Genomic DNA, 18,930 nt, shown 5'->3' on the forward strand with positions numbered 1-18,930 from the left:
AATATGAATAATATGACATATTATTGTGATTTAAAATAAATAAATTAAATCAATCAATTATTTTCATTTAAATTTCATCAATGTTGAAAACAATTGTGCTTAATATTTTTGCACAAGCTGAAATGTGTTTTTCAGTTCTGAGAACATTTATTTAAAACAGAAATCTTTTGTAACATTATAAATGTCTTTAGTGTCACTTGATCAATTTAATGCATTCTTCCTGAAAGAGTTCAAAAGTTTGGGATCAGTAAGACTTGATCAAAAATACAGTGCCTTGCGAAAGTTTAACATCTTTGCAAATTTATTAAAAATAAAAAAACAATGATTCCATTGCATAAATACTCATACCCTTATCTGGGACAGTTGGAATTTAGCTCAGGAGCATTCATATTGCTTGTAGATGTTACTAGACTTTGAGTGAAGGTAAACTGTGGCAAATTCAATTGAATGGGTATGATCTGGAAAGGCACACACGTCTTAATAAAAGGTCCAACAGCTGATGCATAACAGAGCAAAAACCAAGCCCTGGGGTCAAAAGAGCTGTCTGAAGAGCCACACATCTGGGGAAGAGTTCAGAAGAAAAGATCTGCTTCATTGAAGGGTCACAGAAGCATGTAGTCTCTGTTACCCTTAATGGAAGAAGTTTGAAACAACCAGGATTCTTCTTAGTGCTGGCCTCCTGGCCAAACTGAGCAAATGATGGAGAAGAGCTTTGGTTAGAGTGGTGACGAAGAACCTGATGGTCACTCTAGTTGAGCTCCATGATCATATGTGGAGATAGGAGAAATCCACAGAAGGACAAACATCACTGCAACACTCCACCGATCTGGGCTTTATGGTGGTGTGGCCAAACTCAATCCTTTCCTCAGTGAAGACAAAAGAAAACACACTTGGAATTTACAAAAAAGCACCTGAAAAGCATCTCTGGTCTGATGAACCTCAATTCTAAGCATCGTGTTTGTAGGGAACCAGCTCTGCTCTTCATCTGCAGAGTACCATCCCAAAAGTAAAGTGTGAACCTCAGACTGGGCAGAAGGTTTACCTTCCAACATGACAGTGACCCTAAGCACACAGCAAGAGTGGCTTTTTTAAACACAACGCTGTGAATGTCTTTGAGTGGCCCAGCCACAGCCTGGGCTTGAACCCAATCAAATATTTCTGGAGAAACCTGAAAATGTGCATCTGCCCCCATACAACCTGACAGAGCTTGAGAGGTGAAGAGGTGAGGAGAAGAATGGCAGATAATTGCCAAATGTTGATGAGCCAAGCTTGTCGCATCAAACAAAAAAGGCTCGAGGCTGTAAAGGTATTTCAGCTAAATATTTAGTTAAGGGTATGAATACTTATGTAATGTACTTATTTTTAATAAATTTATGAAGTTGTGACAATTTTGGTTTTTGCTTAGTCAATATGGCATATGGAGTGTAGACTGATGTGGGGAAAAAGTAATTTAAAGCAGTTTAACAAGACAGCAACATAAAATGTGAAAAAAATGAAGGGGGAATGAATACATTCGCAGAAAAAGAAAAGTAATTTTGTGAAATATTACTGCAATTTAAAATAATTGTTTTCTATTTTAATATACTCTAAAATATAGTTTATTGCTGTGAAGCAAAGCTGAATTTTCAGCATCATTACCGCTGTCTTCAGTGTCTCATGATCCTTCAGAAATCATTTTGAGATATGCGGATTTATATAATCAATGTTGGAAACAGTTGTGCTGCTATATATTTTTGGGACCTGTAAAACTTTAAGGATTCTTTGATAAATAAAAAGTTAAAAAGTGTTTATTTAAAATAGATATTTTGTGTTACAATATACACTACTATTCAAAAGTTTGGGGACAGTATTTTTTTTCTTTTAAGAAATTATTATTATTCAGAAACCATGTGTTAAATGGTTTTATTCAAAGAATAAAAGAAAAAAGTATAACAGGTTCCAAATATTAAGCAGCACAACAGTTTAAACACTGATAATAAATCAGCATATTAGAGTAATTTCTGAAGGATGATGTGACACTGAAGACTGGAGCAATGGCTGATGAAAATTCAGTACTGCAGCATAGAAATGAATTCTATTTTAAAGTATATTACAATAGGAAACCAACATTAGAAATTGCAATAATATTACTGTTTTTTTATGTATTTTTGATCAAATAAATACAGCATTAATGAGCGCAAGAGACTCCATTAAGAAAAAAATAAAATAAATAAAAACATTTAAAATCCAACTGATCCCAAACTTTTTATCAGTAGTGTTTGTGCTTGTGAATGAAATGTATGTGCTACAGCAGATTTTCAGTGTGGACTACTTTTAAGACACCTTTATTTTTGTTTATTGAGCTAGACAGCTCCAGTCCCCTTCACTATATGGAAAAAGAGCAACTTGGACATTCTGCTAAACATCTCCTTTTGTGATTCACAGAAAAAAAGAAAGAAAAAAAGTCAAAAGGGCTCGAAATGACAACTGATTTGAGAATTTTAATGTTTGGGAACAAATTATTCTTTAATAATCCTTTGCTGTTTATTCTCACATGTATATTTGTTTGTTATTTGGCTGAATTCAAGCTCCCAAAGGTCTACTACAGCAACTAAATGTCCTCTATTTCCTCAACTCCACCAAGAGATCACAATCTGTACCATCTCCTTAAAACAAGTCACACCAGAAACAGTGACTAACTACTGAAAAAGCTCAGATCATTTGACTGTGCAAGCAGCAAAAAGATAACAAAACACAACAGGCCCTTTGAGCAGGATATGATGTTTGCTGATTCGGTTGAAATGTCCATCTGTCATGTTCATTACATGTATGTTTAGATCTCGCCAGAGGGTGTCAAACACAAAAAGGCACCTGCTGTTTTCCGACAAAGGTGATGAGTGAGTGTGGATCTGAAGCCTGATCTTATCACGGTGGATCTATTGAGTTATCAGAACACTGAAGCAGACCATCTGCTTTCCAGGCCAAAATCCAGGCACACAGCAAGAAATCAGCCCAAATCAGTACATCCTCGCTCTTTAAGGAATACTGGGATTTTAGATGAATTATTATGCCCTTAAACACCCAAAATCTACAACTGATAGTCTTTCACTTTCATTCTAACTATTTCATATATTATATATTTCCTTGTACAACAAATCGTCTTACTAAAGACTTTACATTTTCTTCTACTCCTTCAGTTCCAGCTGGTTTTGCATCACAGGCCCGCTGCGTGTCACTTTCCCACACACTTTGTGTTTTCCCACAGAGGGAGGGTTGGGGTTAGCAAACGCACGGACAGAACGGCTCCTCTGACCTCAACGCAGGAAGTTAGTTCAACAACAGAGTTCATGGAAAAAAATCTTAGCATTGATAAGAGAAAATAAACTGTACCGTTTCCATAGTAACTGAAGTGCCAGGGTCGTGTTGGGAGCAGCAGGGTCCGGTCTTCCAAGCCTCCAAATCTCCACAGTCGCAGAAACCTCCTCCTGCTGAGGCATGCATCTGCGGTAGCAATGCAAATAATAATAATAATAATGATATAGAAATTATATACAAAAATAAAAATAATAATACTTTAGATCAGTGGTTCTCAAACCTGCCCTAGAGACCACCACACATTTTGTATATCTCTCTCATAGGCCACACCCAGTTCAAATCTAGCAGACTCCACTAATGAGCTGATGAGTTGAATCAGGTGTGTTAAATGAGGGAGACATACAAAATATGCTGTGGCTGGGGGTCCCCAGGACAGGTTTGAGAACCACTGCTTTAGATGGTGGTAATTTGTAATAACATTTTCAATAAAATAAATCAAATAAAAACTTGTAGAACAAGGTTGAGATTTGGGAAAGGAAAACAAATGATTTAGTAAGAAAACAAAATTATTAGTAAGAGTGCATGTACCTTGTAGCGATGACTTTTGTGCACACTCTTCTGGAAGCATTCTATGCAGAGTACACAGGTGGGATCTATTGCACAATCCCTGGAAATACATAGAAGACTTCAGCATAAAAACTTCATAGAAGTATGGTGAATGGTGCTGTGTTGACATATACTTCCAGGCAAAAATAAATACATGTATAAAAATAAGATTTGGACACACCTTCACGTTCTTTATTATTATCATTATATATAGATGGATGGATGGATGGATGGATAAATATACAATTTTAAACCCTAAATAGTAAAACTTTAAAAAGTAATATTATTCATTCATTCATTCATATAATATTTGTTATTTATTTGTTTGTGTTACTATATAATATGCAAAAATGTATCTAGTATTCTTTTAATGCGATTACGTAATGATGGTGGCATTAGCGTTTAAAATATTTGGGGTTAAAAATAGTAAATGAATGAATGAATCAAATAAATTAATCAATTAATTAAAAAACATCTTCTAAACCTTTTAATCATGTTCATGAGAAACCTACATTCACTCAAGTGTGTCCAAATTTTTCACTGATAGTAAATATAGTACACAATATGCTAGCAAAGATTTACAGAAAATAGCTGAAATATGAACATTTATTTAGCAGATGCTTTTATCCAAAGCGACTTACAAATGAGGACAATGGAAGCAATCAAAATCAACAAAAGAGCACTGATATGCAAGTGCTTTAACAAGTCTCAGTTAGCTTAACGCAGTACACGTAGCAAGGTTATTATAGGTTATTATTATATAATAAATAAAAAGAAAAACAGATAAAATAGAAAAAGAATAGAGCAGGCTAGCGTTAGAGGCCTTTTGCTAATTGCTTTTGCTAATTGTATAATAAATAAAAAGAAAACAAATAGATTAGAAAAAGCTAGTGTTTGTATTTTTATTTATTTATTAAGAATAGAATTAGAATAGAGAGTGCAAGAGGTAGAGGGTCAAATAGAGATGGAAGAGATGTTTTTAGCTGAAAACTAAAAACTAATACACTTATATTTTGTATTAGTTATAATTTGTATTAATAATTTGACTTATACACTCAAAATACTTGAATAAACCAAATGTCCATTATCCACTGACAAGGCTGTCCAATGAACAATCTGCACTGAGATGCTGGCTCATCAATCAGTCCTGCTGATGTTCTCACATAGGTGTTGCTGACTACATATATTATCAAGGGGCTCTGGTCTAACCTGCAGGAGTAGACGGTCTCGCCCTCTTTAAAGACACGTCCACATTGCTGAGCTGATGAGCTGCTGTTGTATTGCTGTAGCTTCATCAGGCCGACACAGGGGTCCTCTCCAAAAAGGAAGCACTCCAGAGGATACAGGAGGCGCTGCTCAACCTTTTGCTCCTCCTCCGCTTGTTGTGGCTCTGTCTCCAGACAGTAAATTAGAGGGACTTGCTCCCCTAAATAGCTGAGTATGGCAGCCCCTCTGTTTGAAGCCTCCTGCCATTTCTGGTGGCAAAAGAGATTATAGCATAGATTATAAAACAAACTAACCAAATACATTAAATGGTCATGAGTGACCCTGGACCACAACACCAGTCATAAAGTAGCACGGTTATATTTGTAGCAATAGCCAAAAATACATTGTATGGGTCAAAATTATTGATTTTTCTTATTAAGTAAATATCATGTTCCATGAAGATATTTAGAAAATTTCCTACTGTAAATATCGTAAAACTTAATAATAAGCATTGCTAAGAACTTTATCTGATGATTATAAAATGATTATAACATTTTAGGATAGCATTTTGTATAGTGGGTAGCTATTATGCATGTAAATTTTGGTGGTTAAATATATTCATATGCAAACACCAAATCACATGGCAAAGATGGTGAACAACATGCTATGTCTGTCAGTATTCAGAATTTTCACAGTATACAGGGTCTAAAAGATATTCCAGTTACAGAAACTATTAGTTTATCAATGCAAAAATAAATAAATAAATAATGTACACTATAAGTGCATTGTAATGATTTGCATCAATCAAACCAGGATGTTTGAGAGCTTCTTAATGCAGAGATAAACCACTCATAAATGGCCTTTGACCTCTAGCTATAATAATCGAAACTGTGGTGCATACCTAGTATTCAAGCCAATACAACTGAATGTTTGAAATAAATTCTACTACAGTATGAATTAACCTCATTGTATGGAGCAAGAAGGTCAGTCTGACACTTATTTTCAAAGTGCTGGTTATTTTCTAACGAATAAGGCTGCGTTGAGCAATGCAATATTAAACAGGCAACTATGGCAGAACTGCATTATGAAAGCAGATTTATGCTCCGGCTCAGAATATAAACGGGAGGAAATACATTCCAACATCACTATCAGTTGCCACTTCAGAGAAATGTGGAAATCTACATCCTGATCTATTTTAAGGTTGAGAAATCATGAGGAATATATTTTCAATCTCTGCTATGTCTGTGCAAATTCAACACATACCAGGGTTTCAAATCTTGCTCATCTTTCAAACTCAAACTTTAAAAAAAAAAAACTTCTAAGATGTTATTTATGATTAAAAAAAAGAAGCATAAACCCTGACTTAATGGTTAAACACTAAATGTGGTTATATTGCGCAAGTCTACATTGTGTAGTAGCACCGAACACCTAGTGAAATTTTTTCGTATTCAACCCAATCTATATACAAATGAAAATTAAAGAGTTTATAGTGTCGTAAACAAACCTAACTTTCACATACAAAAATTCACATACAAATCTGCTCGTTTTATCTGCAGTAACTTACAAGAACCTATTCAGGCTAACACAAAATAATAACAGCTCATTTGCGAATAAAACAAGAAGAAAACACAACGTCCCAAATGCTATTAAAATGAGCGAGGTGTGATAAAGAGCACTTAAAGATGGTGTTAAATGTGCTCGTGTCTGCATGCTGGATCCCAAGCAACAATCATGTAAACAACATGCAGTAACGTATCTGACCAATATGTTCATCATTAAATCGTAGATAACACGGAATCTATAGGTTTACCACGCATACTCAGCATATATATTTCCGTGCTGAAATCATAATATAGTGCAAAACGCGTGACATGCGACTGGATTTATATCTTAAGAGGTTAAAAGGCAAATATTTACCGTGCTCAACTGTACACCGTTCAGCGACTCCGCCATGATCCAAATGCCGTAAAGCGTCACTACAGCAACAGAACTAGGCCGGATTTGCAACAGTTTAAAAGTCTTTTTGGTGAATTGAATTCAACAGCGTAACGAGTTCAGTATATAATACAGATTGTGGGCAAACTGTAAAAGCATGTGCATAGACATATACATATCATAACATAAAATGACATGAGTTAGGTAGAGAGGTTTGCAAAAAGGGGTTTGAGTTACTAATAATCAACATTTAACCTGGTAAAAAATATGTATTTATTGTTATCCGTGTTATATTTAATCTGCAACAGCAATGTGAACTTTTAGAAACATCCATTTGGTCGTTAACTTTTAAATCCATCATTATGCAGAAAATATGAGTTCTCTGCAACTGGCAGATCAATGAGCTGCTTCTTTTCTCTAATAATAAGATAGGAAGTTAAATTAAATGATATGTGGAGGATGTTAACTGTGACAAGATGACTGACAGGCCAGTTTACAGTGACAAGGTGCGTGTAACAGAAGCGACAGAGTTAAATAATAGTTATTTTCTCTTTACATCCCTTTATTCTTTTACTTTAATTTATTTTTATTTTTTTATTCAAAGAACTATAACATACAACATGCTATCAAGAAACAAAATAATAAAAAAAAAAGGAAAAGAAAAAGATAGAAAGACAAATTACAACAAACCAAACAGTAGCCAGGGGGAGGAACGTATTAAACTTAAAAATAAACAAGAAATACATATATACACGTATATATATAAAATCAAATAAATAAATAGTAAAATTCACAAACTTTCAAAGTTCTTACAGCTTTCTTATTCACAGAGTCTCTGATACTGTCAATATAAATACATATTTCACTTAACAAAACCATAAAATTGGGTTTTTTTATTGTTAAATGTACACTTATGAACAGAATAAGTAAATTAATGAAGTAAAAGTACTGTTCCTCTTGGTCAGGATAGTCAGTAAAGCCAAAAAGTACATTTTCCCATAAGAGAGAAGGTTTTAAACACTGAATACTCTCACTAATAAACTTTTGGACCTTACACCATAATGTAACTGAGTATGTACAGTGAAGAAATAAGTGCAAGGCAGTTTCCTCATATTCATTACAAAAAGTACAATTTACATTTATTCCTTTTTTACATTTTTGTAAATAATGATTTGCTGGATAAAATCTGTGAATAAGTTTATAAGAAACTTCTTTTAACCTTATTTCTAAGATGATATTTTTGTGGTAACAACCACACTTTCCAGCAAATAAATTTTCCATTTAATAAGGAGACCCAGTGAGACAAAATATAAGGTACAGTAACAATTTCTCTCTGGAAAAGAGTACGAATAGCTGTATGATGAAAAACTCATTTTTTACCAACATAAGATATGTTACATGACAGTATGGCCCAAAGCTTGCACTCAAAAGTGTGTACCTTTCTTCACCAAAATAGTACATACTTTGGCACATTGGGACGCAGCATAATATTTCCAATTCTTAGCCCTGCAGCGCCATCTGAAGGAAATCACTTTTTTTTTGTTTCATGATGGAACCTCAATGAGTTTAAGTCCAACGTCAAGGTAAAACAAATAAATAAATAAATAAATATATAAATAAATAAATAACTCACAGCAGTATTTACAGAGAGGGAGATTTTAGTATGTTTATCCAACCATAAAGATTAAAATTATAGTCACAAAAGAAAATGTGAAATCAAATATTCATCACTCAGTAAATGCTACGTATCTGTTATTTCCTCCCTGTCTGCTATATTAAAGGCAGTATCTCACTCACTCCGCGTGCGCATCATCATCACTTCCTTCACTCCAGGTGTAGCTGAACGGTTATTACCAAGTTCGCTGGAATGAAAAAAAAGAGTTTGGGCTGATATGACAAATAGAAACGGAGACTGATGACATGAACACTTATACTGAGTAGAGTTTCCGAGATCATCTGGAAGACGAGGTAACTCTTTTATTCGTTTTATTATGTATCATGGAGAATTAAAACTTACCACTTCAAGGGAAACAAGTTGTTGAGTTGTAAAGTCAAACCCTTTCGAAAATTGACCGTGATTTTATTATAGTAAAAATGTAGTAACTTTTTATTTGGTAGGTTGGTTACCATTTGTATAACGGTTTTACTACAAAAAAACATGGTTAAACTATGGTTAGTGTAGTAAAACCATGGTTAATCTGTGGTTACTATGGTTTAACTATATTAACCATGTTTATTTGTAGTAAAACCATGGTTAATTTCTGGTTACCATGGTTAATTTGCGGTTACCATGGTTTAACTATATTAACCATGTTTATTTGTAGTAAAACCATGGTTAATTTGCGGTTACCATGGTTTAACTATATTAACCATGTTTATTTGTAGTAAAACCATGGTTAATTTGCGGTTACCATGGTTTAACTATATTAACCATGTTTATTTGTAGTAAAACCATGGTTAATTTGCGGTTACCATGGTTTAACTATATTAACCATGTTTATTTGTAGTAAAACCATGGTTAATTTGCGGTTACCATGGTTTAACTATATTAACCATGTTTATTTGTAGTAAAACCATGGTTAATTTGCGGTTACCATGGTTTAACTATATTAACCATGTTTATTTGTAGTAAAACCATGGTTAATTTGCGGTTACCATGGTTTAACTATATTAACCATGTTTATTTGTAGTAAAACCATGGTTAATTTGCTGTTACCATGGTTTAACTATATAAGGTTAGTCAATAACTAGCAATGAACATGACTTTTGTTATAGGCTAGTTTTGTTATTAGAAGTATTTTATTGTTAGTTAATGTTAACAAATGGAACCTTACTGTAAAATGTTACAGATATGATACACAAAATATATGCAATATATTTCGAAGTTGTAGCCTAATGGTTAGAGAGTCGTAATCCAAAGGTTGCGGGTTCGAGTCTCAGGCCGGTAGGGATTGTAGGTGGGGGGAGTGAATGTCCAGCGCTCTCTCCACCCTCAATACCACGACTGAGGTGCCCTTGAGCAAGCACCGAACCCCCAACTGCTCCCCGGGCGCCGCAGCATAAATGGCTGCCCACTGCTCCGGGTGTGTGTTCACGGTGTGTGTGTGTTCACTGCTGTGTGTGTGTTCACTGCAGTGTGTGTGCACGTTGGATGGGTTAAATGCAGAGCACAAATTCCGAGTATGGGTCACCATACTTGGCAGTATGTCACTTCACTTCGCAAGTGTAGAAAGTTTTTATGAATGTCCAGATGTTTATGATTTTCTAAATGTAAAGTTTATATTTTGACAAAAGCATGCATATCAGCAGCTTAATAAAAGCGGTTGGTGTGAGTTCCCCTCATATGGTGGTCGTCATATTTAGGTCACATGACTATCTTAGTCAGCTTAAAAATTACATTTCATGTTCTCCTCAATATGTACACAACATATGTAAAAGGTTCATATATGGGCACACTTCTATATATATAAAAGCATGTGAATATGAGTGTAGATATATGGATGCCCATATATGAGTGTACTCGGATGTGTAATGTGTGATATGCATCTGATGTAAGTTTAATATTACTTGAGGAAAGTAAATAAATAATAAAAAAATAAAAAATAAAAATTACATTTCAAATGAAATATAAAATAAACCCAATGTTCGCTTAATTGTAATCTTAAATTTCCATCTAAAATTGTTAATTTATCCAACATAGTAAGACTAGGCTATGTGATAATATGAAAACGTCCTGCATATTAGAAATCACCCATAACGTGTTTTATCAAATTTGATTTAGCTGTGGGAAGTAGCCTAATCTGAGAGGAAATGAGAACAATATACTATTATAAATGCATTAAAGTAGCACATGAGGATTTTACTGTTGACATTAGCTTTGATTTTCACGGTCCTTTCTTTTTTTTTTAACATCAACTTTTTAAATGAAATTCAGTTTTTGTCCCCCATCATTTTTGATCCCACTCTCAGGTTTCCAGTGACCATGAACATAACCGGTCCAACAATCCACACAAACAGCTGTCAACCACCTTACGAGGAAGAAAACCCACTTCCTCTTGTGGTTCTCTACAGCACAGTCCTCACATTAGGCCTGCCTGCTAACCTGATCACAGTCTTCCTCACGTTCCTGGAAGTGCGTAAGAAGAACGTCCTAGGAGTCTACCTCTTCAGCCTGTCAGTGTGTGATCTGATGTATCTAGGTACACTTCCACTCTGGGCCATTTACATCAACAGAGGTCATCACTGGGAGTGGGGCTCTCTGACCTGTAAGGTCACCGGCTATGTGTTCTTCAACAACATGTACATCAGTATCTTCTTGATGTGCTGCGTTTCCGCAGACCGCTTTGTCGCGGTGGTCTACTCCTTGGAGTCTCGAGGTCTGAGAAAGATGAGGCATGCTGTGATCATCAGCGTTGTCATTGTGGTGGTCGTTGCTGTGGGACACGTGCCGGTTTTCACCATGACAGAGGGCGACTCTGAGAAAATGAAGGAGAAGAGGTGCTTCGAGCCAAGCGAGCCCTCTGTCTTTGTGACGGGACTCAACTATGCCCGCTTCTTCATCGGTTTCTTCATCCCGCTGTGCATTTTAATAGTCACCAACTTGGCCATCATTGCTAAAGTTCAAGCTAGCACGGGTTTGAAGCCACGGGCCAAAGTCAGAATTCGTAACCTGGCCTTAGCCGTCATCTTGTTATTTTTAGTCTGCTTCACGCCATACCATGTGATCCTTTTGTTACGTGCCATACATTTCTACTTCTCGAATGGGAAATGTGACTTTGAAAGAAGTGTCTACACACCCTATACGATCTCTCTGGGTCTGTCTACCATCAACAGTGCTATAAACCCTGTTTTCTATGTGCTTAGCAGCAACAGTGTTCATAAGAAGATCCACAAAGGCCTACAAGGGTTACGTAGCAACTCAAGATCTTCTTCTTTTGCTTGATTTCTTTTTTCTCAACTGGGACTTATTTTGCTTGTTATGTAGCCTGTACAATATTTCAATGTTTTGAATTTAAATATGAAATGTTTCTGTTATGCTTGTTCATTAAAATGAAATGTGGATGATTCATGTGCGTATGTTTACTATTTCTTATTTTTTGCCCTTATAATCAAAATGTCATAATCTTCCGGTGAAATTACTTTTCTCCAGTAATTGCATATGGGTCATTCCATATCAAATCTACCAAATTTCAGAAACCTCCCCAGCTCAGTTTTGATTTTGCTAATATTTTTTTTCTGAAGAAAGATAAACATGTATAGTAATGAAAGACAAAGCATTAAATGTCATGGATGCATATTTACTGAGTAATCCACTATTTTGCAGAGGGGGGTCAAAATGGCAATTTTCACCTGAGATTCAGAGCCAAATTTCAGGGGGTTAAACATGACTTTAGAAAGATGGTAGCATCATGATTTGATTTTTACACAGAGATTAGTAGGTCTGTTAGTAAAATATGTTGACCTTAGCAATCTTTGTTGCATTATGTGCCAATGGTGACCATTCAAAAAATGGGGAAAGAGCAATTTTTTATTTTCTTCTTCAAAGTTTGCATGCCTGTAACTCAAGAAGTATTAAAGATATCTGAATGCCCTGTTAGATATTGGGTCATAACAAACTTCCCTTTTGGCATCTTCATTTTTAAGCCCTATATGGTTAGTTTCCAGAGATATTATGATCTCTCTCAAACCACACAGCTTTCTATTGGCTGTTTCGTAGCAAAATCTGCATTGAGAAATTTTTCGCTCTCACGCAAAACTAGACTGCATGGATTCCATGTGAAATGACTGAATGATTTTGCAGGCAAAAATGTGCCAGCCTAATCATGAAATGAAAACCTTACATATTATTATTTGAAAAATGTTTTTCAGCCAAAGTCAAGTGGTGCGATTAACATAAAGCAAGAAATTATGACATATCAAGATCTCTTGAAGTGTAAGGTAATTTGACTTTTTTTATTAAAGTGTAAAATGTCATGCGGTGCAACTTAAACATAATATGACTCATTGAATTTAATGCATGCTATTTCTTTTAACCTTTTTTTGGGAAATAATGAAAATAAGTTTTTTACTGATGGTTACTTTTAGAGACAATTATTTTAAAGTGCTTTTTTTGCTTTTCATCAGTACTTTGCCATTTTATATAGATCTTAGCAAAGTCCAAATGTGAAATCAGGAGACGTTTTTGGTGTGAATTGATGCATGAAGCCACAGACACGTAATGAGGAAATGGTTAGAGGTTAAGGTGCTGATGTGCAGAAAAAGAGGATGTCTTTCTGTTAGCAGGTAACAGTCTAGACGTGTACAGACTGTGTGCCTGCACTCAGACACGTAGTTACACACTCAAACACATGGGCTTGAGAATGGCTTATTTATTTTTTTATTTAAAGGATAAGTTCACTGAATTTCAACAAGCTTTGTATTGTAATGTCAATTGTAATGTTTACAATGTCAGTACACAAATGGACAATGTGTTACCTGCAGTACATTTGTGGAAACTACAGTTCATACTTCCATGTCTTTGTATTCCCACTCGTGGATGGTCTGATCGAGCCCAGTGCATTATGAGTGTTGAAGTTTTGGCTACTTCCATTTTTCTTTGTTTTACTAACTTTTATTGAAAACCCATCTGTTACCCCTCATTAATTGATTACATATCAAAGGTGAACAAATGCATCAGTTTGATGATTAATTTCTCTTTGAAACTACTAGAAGTTTATGCAGTTTACGGTACATTTACAATACATTTGATCAGTTTATGTTTCCTGAGAAATAAAACACAACTTCGCCATTGTTATCGACATGCACTGCCTTCTGAGCTTCAGGAACTCTACTTTTAAATCTTTTGGTATAACAAATGTAAAACAAACAACATATGATCACTGCCTTGATAAAAGAAGGGGGAATAAATGTGGTTACACCAAACCAGCTCTTCATGTTCTGTATGCAAATCAGCAAAATGTTTCCAAAAATAATGCTTAAAAAACAACCAAAAAAAAAACAATATGAAGAGCCCTTTGTTAGAAACGATATTGCATATTTAAGATGGTAAGCGTGAAGAATCAAGACTTGAGGCATGAAATGTTTTGTTGTGGTGAGGACTTTGAGCATGAGAACGGATGCTCAAATGTGTTTGTAACTTGCACTCTCCGTGACCTTTAACTGTTTGTGAACTTCCCATTGGCTAGGTTGTAATTCTGTTTGTTGTAATCGCTACTTGTAGTTCGTTTTTTTTTTTACGCGAACACACTGAATGACTAGAAGTTTGACATAATCGTCTTACATTTGTTCACATAAACCAGGACTGCCACACAAAGCTAAATGTTCCAGTCTTGATGTTTTTAAGTGGAAGGTGTATGAAGGCAGACTAAATCAGTTTTTAAATGGTCTTGATAGTTAACAAAGTAATAACATCACTTTATACTTACATAAAAAATTGTGATCAGGTCAAAAGTTCAAACTGTTAATAACTAATCTTTTTTTTGTTTAATTGCATACACCACAGAAGCCATAAGAGACAAATAAAACAAAACATGCTGTTGAAGAGCTTTAAACTTTTATCACAGACAAGCCGCTCTAAAGTGCAGGACACAAACTATTAGAGTTGTATATTCATATACTCTTGTTTAAAATATTAAATATTTCCAATATAAATATATCAAATACCTTCAAACATTTCAGAAGTCAGTTTACAATAAAAAATAATGCAGCTTTAAGAACAGTAAGCCATGAGCTTAGGCAGCAGCAGACAGTGGAATATAATTAAGTAAATGTCTGCATTAACTTCCTGTAGGTTTACAGTGATTTTGTTCTTTTTAGGCACTTGTTAGTTCTCTTCTGTTGTTTATGTGAAAAGCCTCCTTTTTATGTTAAATCCTTTGCAAAGTGTGTACATCAAGTAAGTTAGGAATCCTTCCTGAGCTAGTGTGCATACAGTAGTAGTACTTTTGTCAAGCACACTTTGTAACAGGCTTGGATTTATTTATAAAAAGTGCTTGGAAAACTTTAGCTGTGCTCGTTTCCGTACACATTAATGAATGCAGGCAGCAGTGCGTACTTTGTTTAAAGGTTCAGTTTTCTGACGTAGTGTGTGTCAGTGCAACTGTAAGAGTGTGTGTGCATGTGATGTTGATTATTCCAGAGGCTCTTTCTTGTTCTGGTATGGCAGCAGGTTCGTGTTGTACTGGCTGAGCCACCGGCGTGAGATCTGATAAAAGAATCCTGGTGCTTTCCCACATTGTGATGATGGCATCAGCTACAAAAAACAACAACAACAGAAACACTTTATCACAAATGAAAAGTTCATTCACTGTTATGAGTTTGTTCGTTAGTCCATTACATGAATAAAAAAATAAAAAAGTAAACAAAAAAAGATTATATATATTCAAAGTTAAATTAATGTAGAAACAAAGACAGCATATTTTTTATATTTGTTTAATGGCATCTTTTTTATGAACTATGGGGTAGAGTCTGGAGCAACTTTACCACTCACAAGTTCTTGATTTCCTCTTTTTTTCTTTTGTTCTTTGATTAATTGATATCCCAGCAGCCGGGTTAGTAGGTTATTTGGCTGCTATTACTTTAAGAGCTGCCGCTGCTGAATGTGATGCCGATCTTACAAGCATGCTCGTAGTTTCATTCACGCTTTAATATGAAATGATACAAGCTACAGCGTGCACACAGTATAACGGCTGACAGGACAGGGAAAATAGTTTTTACTTATATGGCCTGACAACATCTCATCTGACCGCAGTTCTCTGTTGTTCTACTGAAGCTCCTTGTCACCTGTACCGTTTCTGCGCTCGTTTGACTTGGGCCTGTCACTGAGGCAAACGCGTTATAAGTCTAAGTAAACGCAATTCTTGTCAAGTAAAGAGAGACAGAAGTGATTGGGGTGGAGAGTGGGGTAGCCAACCCCAGCCCTGCCCCTGTGTTAACTGCGCTATTTTTAACGCTGTTAAACTGGAAAAATGTATTGACCATGTTAATGCGCAAAGTTTGACAGCACTAATATATATATATATATATATATATATATATATATATATATAGCACTTACACTTACACACACACACACACACACACCAACCTTGGTTTGAATAAGTGCTCCAGGAGGGTCTTGTGGATCTTCTAGCTCAAGAAGAGTAGTGGTCTAAAAAAAAAAAGTTTATTTTAGTAGCACCACAAAAGTCTGAATATGTATCAGCACATCTCTCATCTCAACAAGCCACATGAGCTAACAAAGTCTGTAGCACAAAGGGTGTGCCAATGTGCCAGATTTGAATATTTATAACACTCGGCCTGTACTCACCTGTGAGTCAGCGCTTGCGTCAGGCTGTCTGAGCTGGAGGGTTTTGAGCAGTCCTTCATGGGAGTGTAGTTTGGGTTTGGGACCTGATAGTCTGAGAATTTCAGACCCAGACTGTAGATGGCACCAGAAATTTGCAGCTTCGCTGATGGAAAAAAAAAAGGGTTCGAAAGACTTTTGACAATGACAGACACTCCACTGATACTTCATCAATTAAACAGGCTTGCGCGCAGAGATTGATTTATAAACCACAACATTTTACTGTGCAAACTTGTTTGAGTGCACTTCATTCTGGGAAAATATTGACAATGTCCACATACTGGAGGTTCTCACCCTGATCTTACACTGTTCAGTTAGAGAGTCAATGATGCATAAGAGTGACTAAAATAAAGAGAAGGGACAATCTATTAATCTAATCTGTTTTCAAAAAAAAGTAATGTAAGGCAACTATCTAAAAGAGATTAGATGTTTTTAATATTTTTTGTTTTGGCTTTAGTGATTTTGTTGTTTTTATTAGTTATTTTAAATGTCTATTTTTCTTCATTTTTATTTATTAAAGTAATTTTTTTAGTTTTCATTTTCAGTAAACAATAATAACCCTGCTAATAAATTAAAATTGTATATTTTTATACACCTTAAATACATTACTACTACGACAACTAATAAACAATTAATAATAATGTCAAAAATTCATAATGCTTTTAACAGAACTACTTCACCTTCACATTTCTTCTTCTAAGAAATAATCATGAAATAATAAAACATTAGGGCAAGTCATAGAAAAGGAATATTCAAGTCATTATATGTATGAATTGCATTCATAATTAATTTTAGGATAGATTGAGAAACAGTCATTACCAAGATGGCTGCTCAATGAACCAGCTACTCCAGTAAGAAATATACTGGCTATATGCAATGCATCTCATTGCAACCTCGTTCATCATTTCAGAACAGTAACAAAAGCCATAGACTAGTACCTTGATATTGCTGCAGACTGAGGGGGCTTGTCTAATGTGCTCTGCTGTAGCACACACAATGAAGGGATTTCCATCACGACAGGGTCTTTCTCTGCCCCCTCAACTTGAAAGCAGTCATTAAAAATGAACCAGGGATTCCCCTTTTCGCCATTTTCAGTCTGTGAAACACAAGCATCAAATACCACAATAACACTTCACCACAGTTGCAACAGTTTGAAAGTATGTCACTTTTAGAACGGTAAATGAATTTAGTCATGCAATCACAGAAAAAAATAAATAATGCAAAACTACAGAACATACGTTTTCAGGAAGCTCAAAAGTTCCTGTTTCTGCCACGGGTGGGGCTGATGATTCCTCTTTCCTGGTATTGTCCTGGAATGCACTCCAGTCTGAAAACCCACTGCTATCTTGCTGGGGTTCTGTCCAGTCTGCAGAACTGAACGTGGACCAATCGTCAAAGCCTTCACAACTCTGAAAACCATCTTCACCATAACGGTCCAACATACACTCCCCCATTCCACACAGCAACGTTATCCAGTTCCACCTGAGAGTCTACTACTGTTCTGTCTACTGTACATCTACTTGTTCAATCGAGCTATAGCAGGATCAGCAGGGTCACCATGCCTTTATCCCTATTGACCTCAATTCTGTTGTTGTCGTCTTTGTCGCTACACTTTTGACTGAGCAGTTTGTTCTCTGGTGTCCCACAGGAGGCAGGGAGTTCCCATTGTGTTTCAGAGGCAGATACACATGCTTCCTTCCAAAGACATTTCCTTAGTTGCTTTACTCTGATTACCAGGAAGAGGAATCTGGGAGGGAGAAACAAATGTGAAATATTAAAGTTACATTTTATTTTATTTAGAATCTATACTATCTATCTATCTATCTGTGAATAAATAGAATTTAAAAATTAAATAGAAAAACAACAAAAATTAACAGAACTATTTAGATATGCAAAATGTAGTTTGAATTTGCAATTTTATTCCACATGATCCACACCTTAAAATATTGAAACTTATGTATTTTCTAACTTGTCAATTTTACATAACCAATCTTTCATAAAAGAAATTATACAAAAAAAGTAAAATTGTTACATTAAATTATTAATATCATTTAACACGCGAAAACAATCATCTGTTGCATGATGCAATTATGTTTCTAATTAAAATTTAAATACAAATGTAATGAAAATCAATAAGGGTCCCCGTGTCTGTAAACATATACAAATATATACTTTTTTAATATTTATACAAATATATATATATTTTTTAAACAATCGGGTATCGCTATTCTGATTAAATGTACGTTGTTTTGGCTTTTCAACAATGTAGAGGTCATATAAAAAGAAACATGTATGTAAATAAACCCTTTTACGTCACATAAAACCGCAATAAACGTTGTTTATTAACGTCGTGTGAGCCAATAAAAAAACAATATCCCACTTACCGTCATAAAGAAATCGCAACAGGTGTAATGAAACGCTGATAGCCTAAAATAGTTTTTTCCACGTATTGCTTCCGCAGTTTTTTCTGTCGAGCATCTGACGTCCCACGAACAGGCGGAGCGCGCGGGGCGCACCTGTGCTTTGATAACGCGCCCAGAACGCGC

General features: G+C 35.3%; 3 protein-coding genes across 3 annotated transcripts in view; 1 reads left to right on the forward strand and 2 right to left on the reverse strand.

The window, feature by feature from the left end:
• LOC306850738 (E3 ubiquitin-protein ligase UBR1-like) overlaps nucleotides 1-7,086 on the reverse strand; it is a 48,548-nt gene extending 41,462 nt beyond the window's left edge. Inside the window, exons 1-4 of the mRNA XM_079386576.1 lie at nucleotides 7,024-7,086; nucleotides 5,110-5,375; nucleotides 3,883-3,961; nucleotides 3,370-3,480 (exon numbers count right to left, since the gene is read on the reverse strand). Of these exons, the coding sequence (XP_079242702.1) occupies nucleotides 3,370-3,480; nucleotides 3,883-3,961; nucleotides 5,110-5,375; nucleotides 7,024-7,059 (492 nt within the window). The 5' untranslated portion in view covers nucleotides 7,060-7,086. The remainder of the gene's footprint in view (nucleotides 1-3,369; nucleotides 3,481-3,882; nucleotides 3,962-5,109; nucleotides 5,376-7,023) is intronic.
• Nucleotides 7,087-8,836: 1,750 nt separating this feature from the next.
• Nucleotides 8,837-12,650, forward strand: LOC306850317 (putative G-protein coupled receptor 132). Its single transcript, XM_079385885.1, has 2 exons — nucleotides 8,837-9,009; nucleotides 11,011-12,650. The coding sequence occupies exon 2, from the start codon at nucleotides 11,024-11,026 to the stop codon at nucleotides 11,981-11,983; it is 960 nt and encodes a 319-aa protein (XP_079242011.1). The 5' UTR covers nucleotides 8,837-9,009; nucleotides 11,011-11,023; the 3' UTR covers nucleotides 11,984-12,650.
• Nucleotides 12,651-13,396: 746 nt separating this feature from the next.
• LOC306850246 (uncharacterized protein) lies at nucleotides 13,397-18,887 on the reverse strand. Its single transcript, XM_079385763.1, has 6 exons — nucleotides 18,769-18,887; nucleotides 17,623-18,131; nucleotides 17,323-17,480; nucleotides 16,349-16,490; nucleotides 16,127-16,189; nucleotides 13,397-15,292 (listed from the first exon to the last, which is right to left on the reverse strand). Exons 2-6 carry the CDS (start codon nucleotides 17,836-17,838, stop codon nucleotides 15,170-15,172), a joined length of 702 nt encoding a protein of 233 aa, XP_079241889.1. The 5' UTR covers nucleotides 17,839-18,131; nucleotides 18,769-18,887; the 3' UTR covers nucleotides 13,397-15,169.
• Between the last annotated feature and the right edge of the window lie 43 nt (nucleotides 18,888-18,930).

The sequence above is a fragment of the Barbus barbus genome, assembly GCF_936440315.1.
Source record: "Barbus barbus genome assembly, chromosome: 30".
Lineage (NCBI taxonomy): Eukaryota > Metazoa > Chordata > Actinopteri > Cypriniformes > Cyprinidae > Barbus > Barbus barbus.

Excerpts from the sequence above, each read along its gene's own strand:
- LOC306850246 (XM_079385763.1), bottom strand. The coding sequence starts at position 17,838 with ATGGGGGAGTGTATGTTGGACCGTTATGGTGAAGATGGTTTTCAGAGT. Across the intron at positions 17,481-17,622 it reads CTTTTGAGCTTCCTGAAAAC|ACTGAAAATGGCGAAAAGGG; the intron begins GTATGTTCTGTA and ends TGTGTTTCACAG. Across the intron at positions 15,293-16,126 it reads GAGCACTTATTCAAACCAAG|CTGATGCCATCATCACAATG; the intron begins GTTGGTGTGTGT and ends TGTTTTTTGTAG.
- LOC306850317 (XM_079385885.1), top strand. The coding sequence starts at position 11,024 with ATGAACATAACCGGTCCAACAATCCACACAAACAGCTGTCAACCACCT.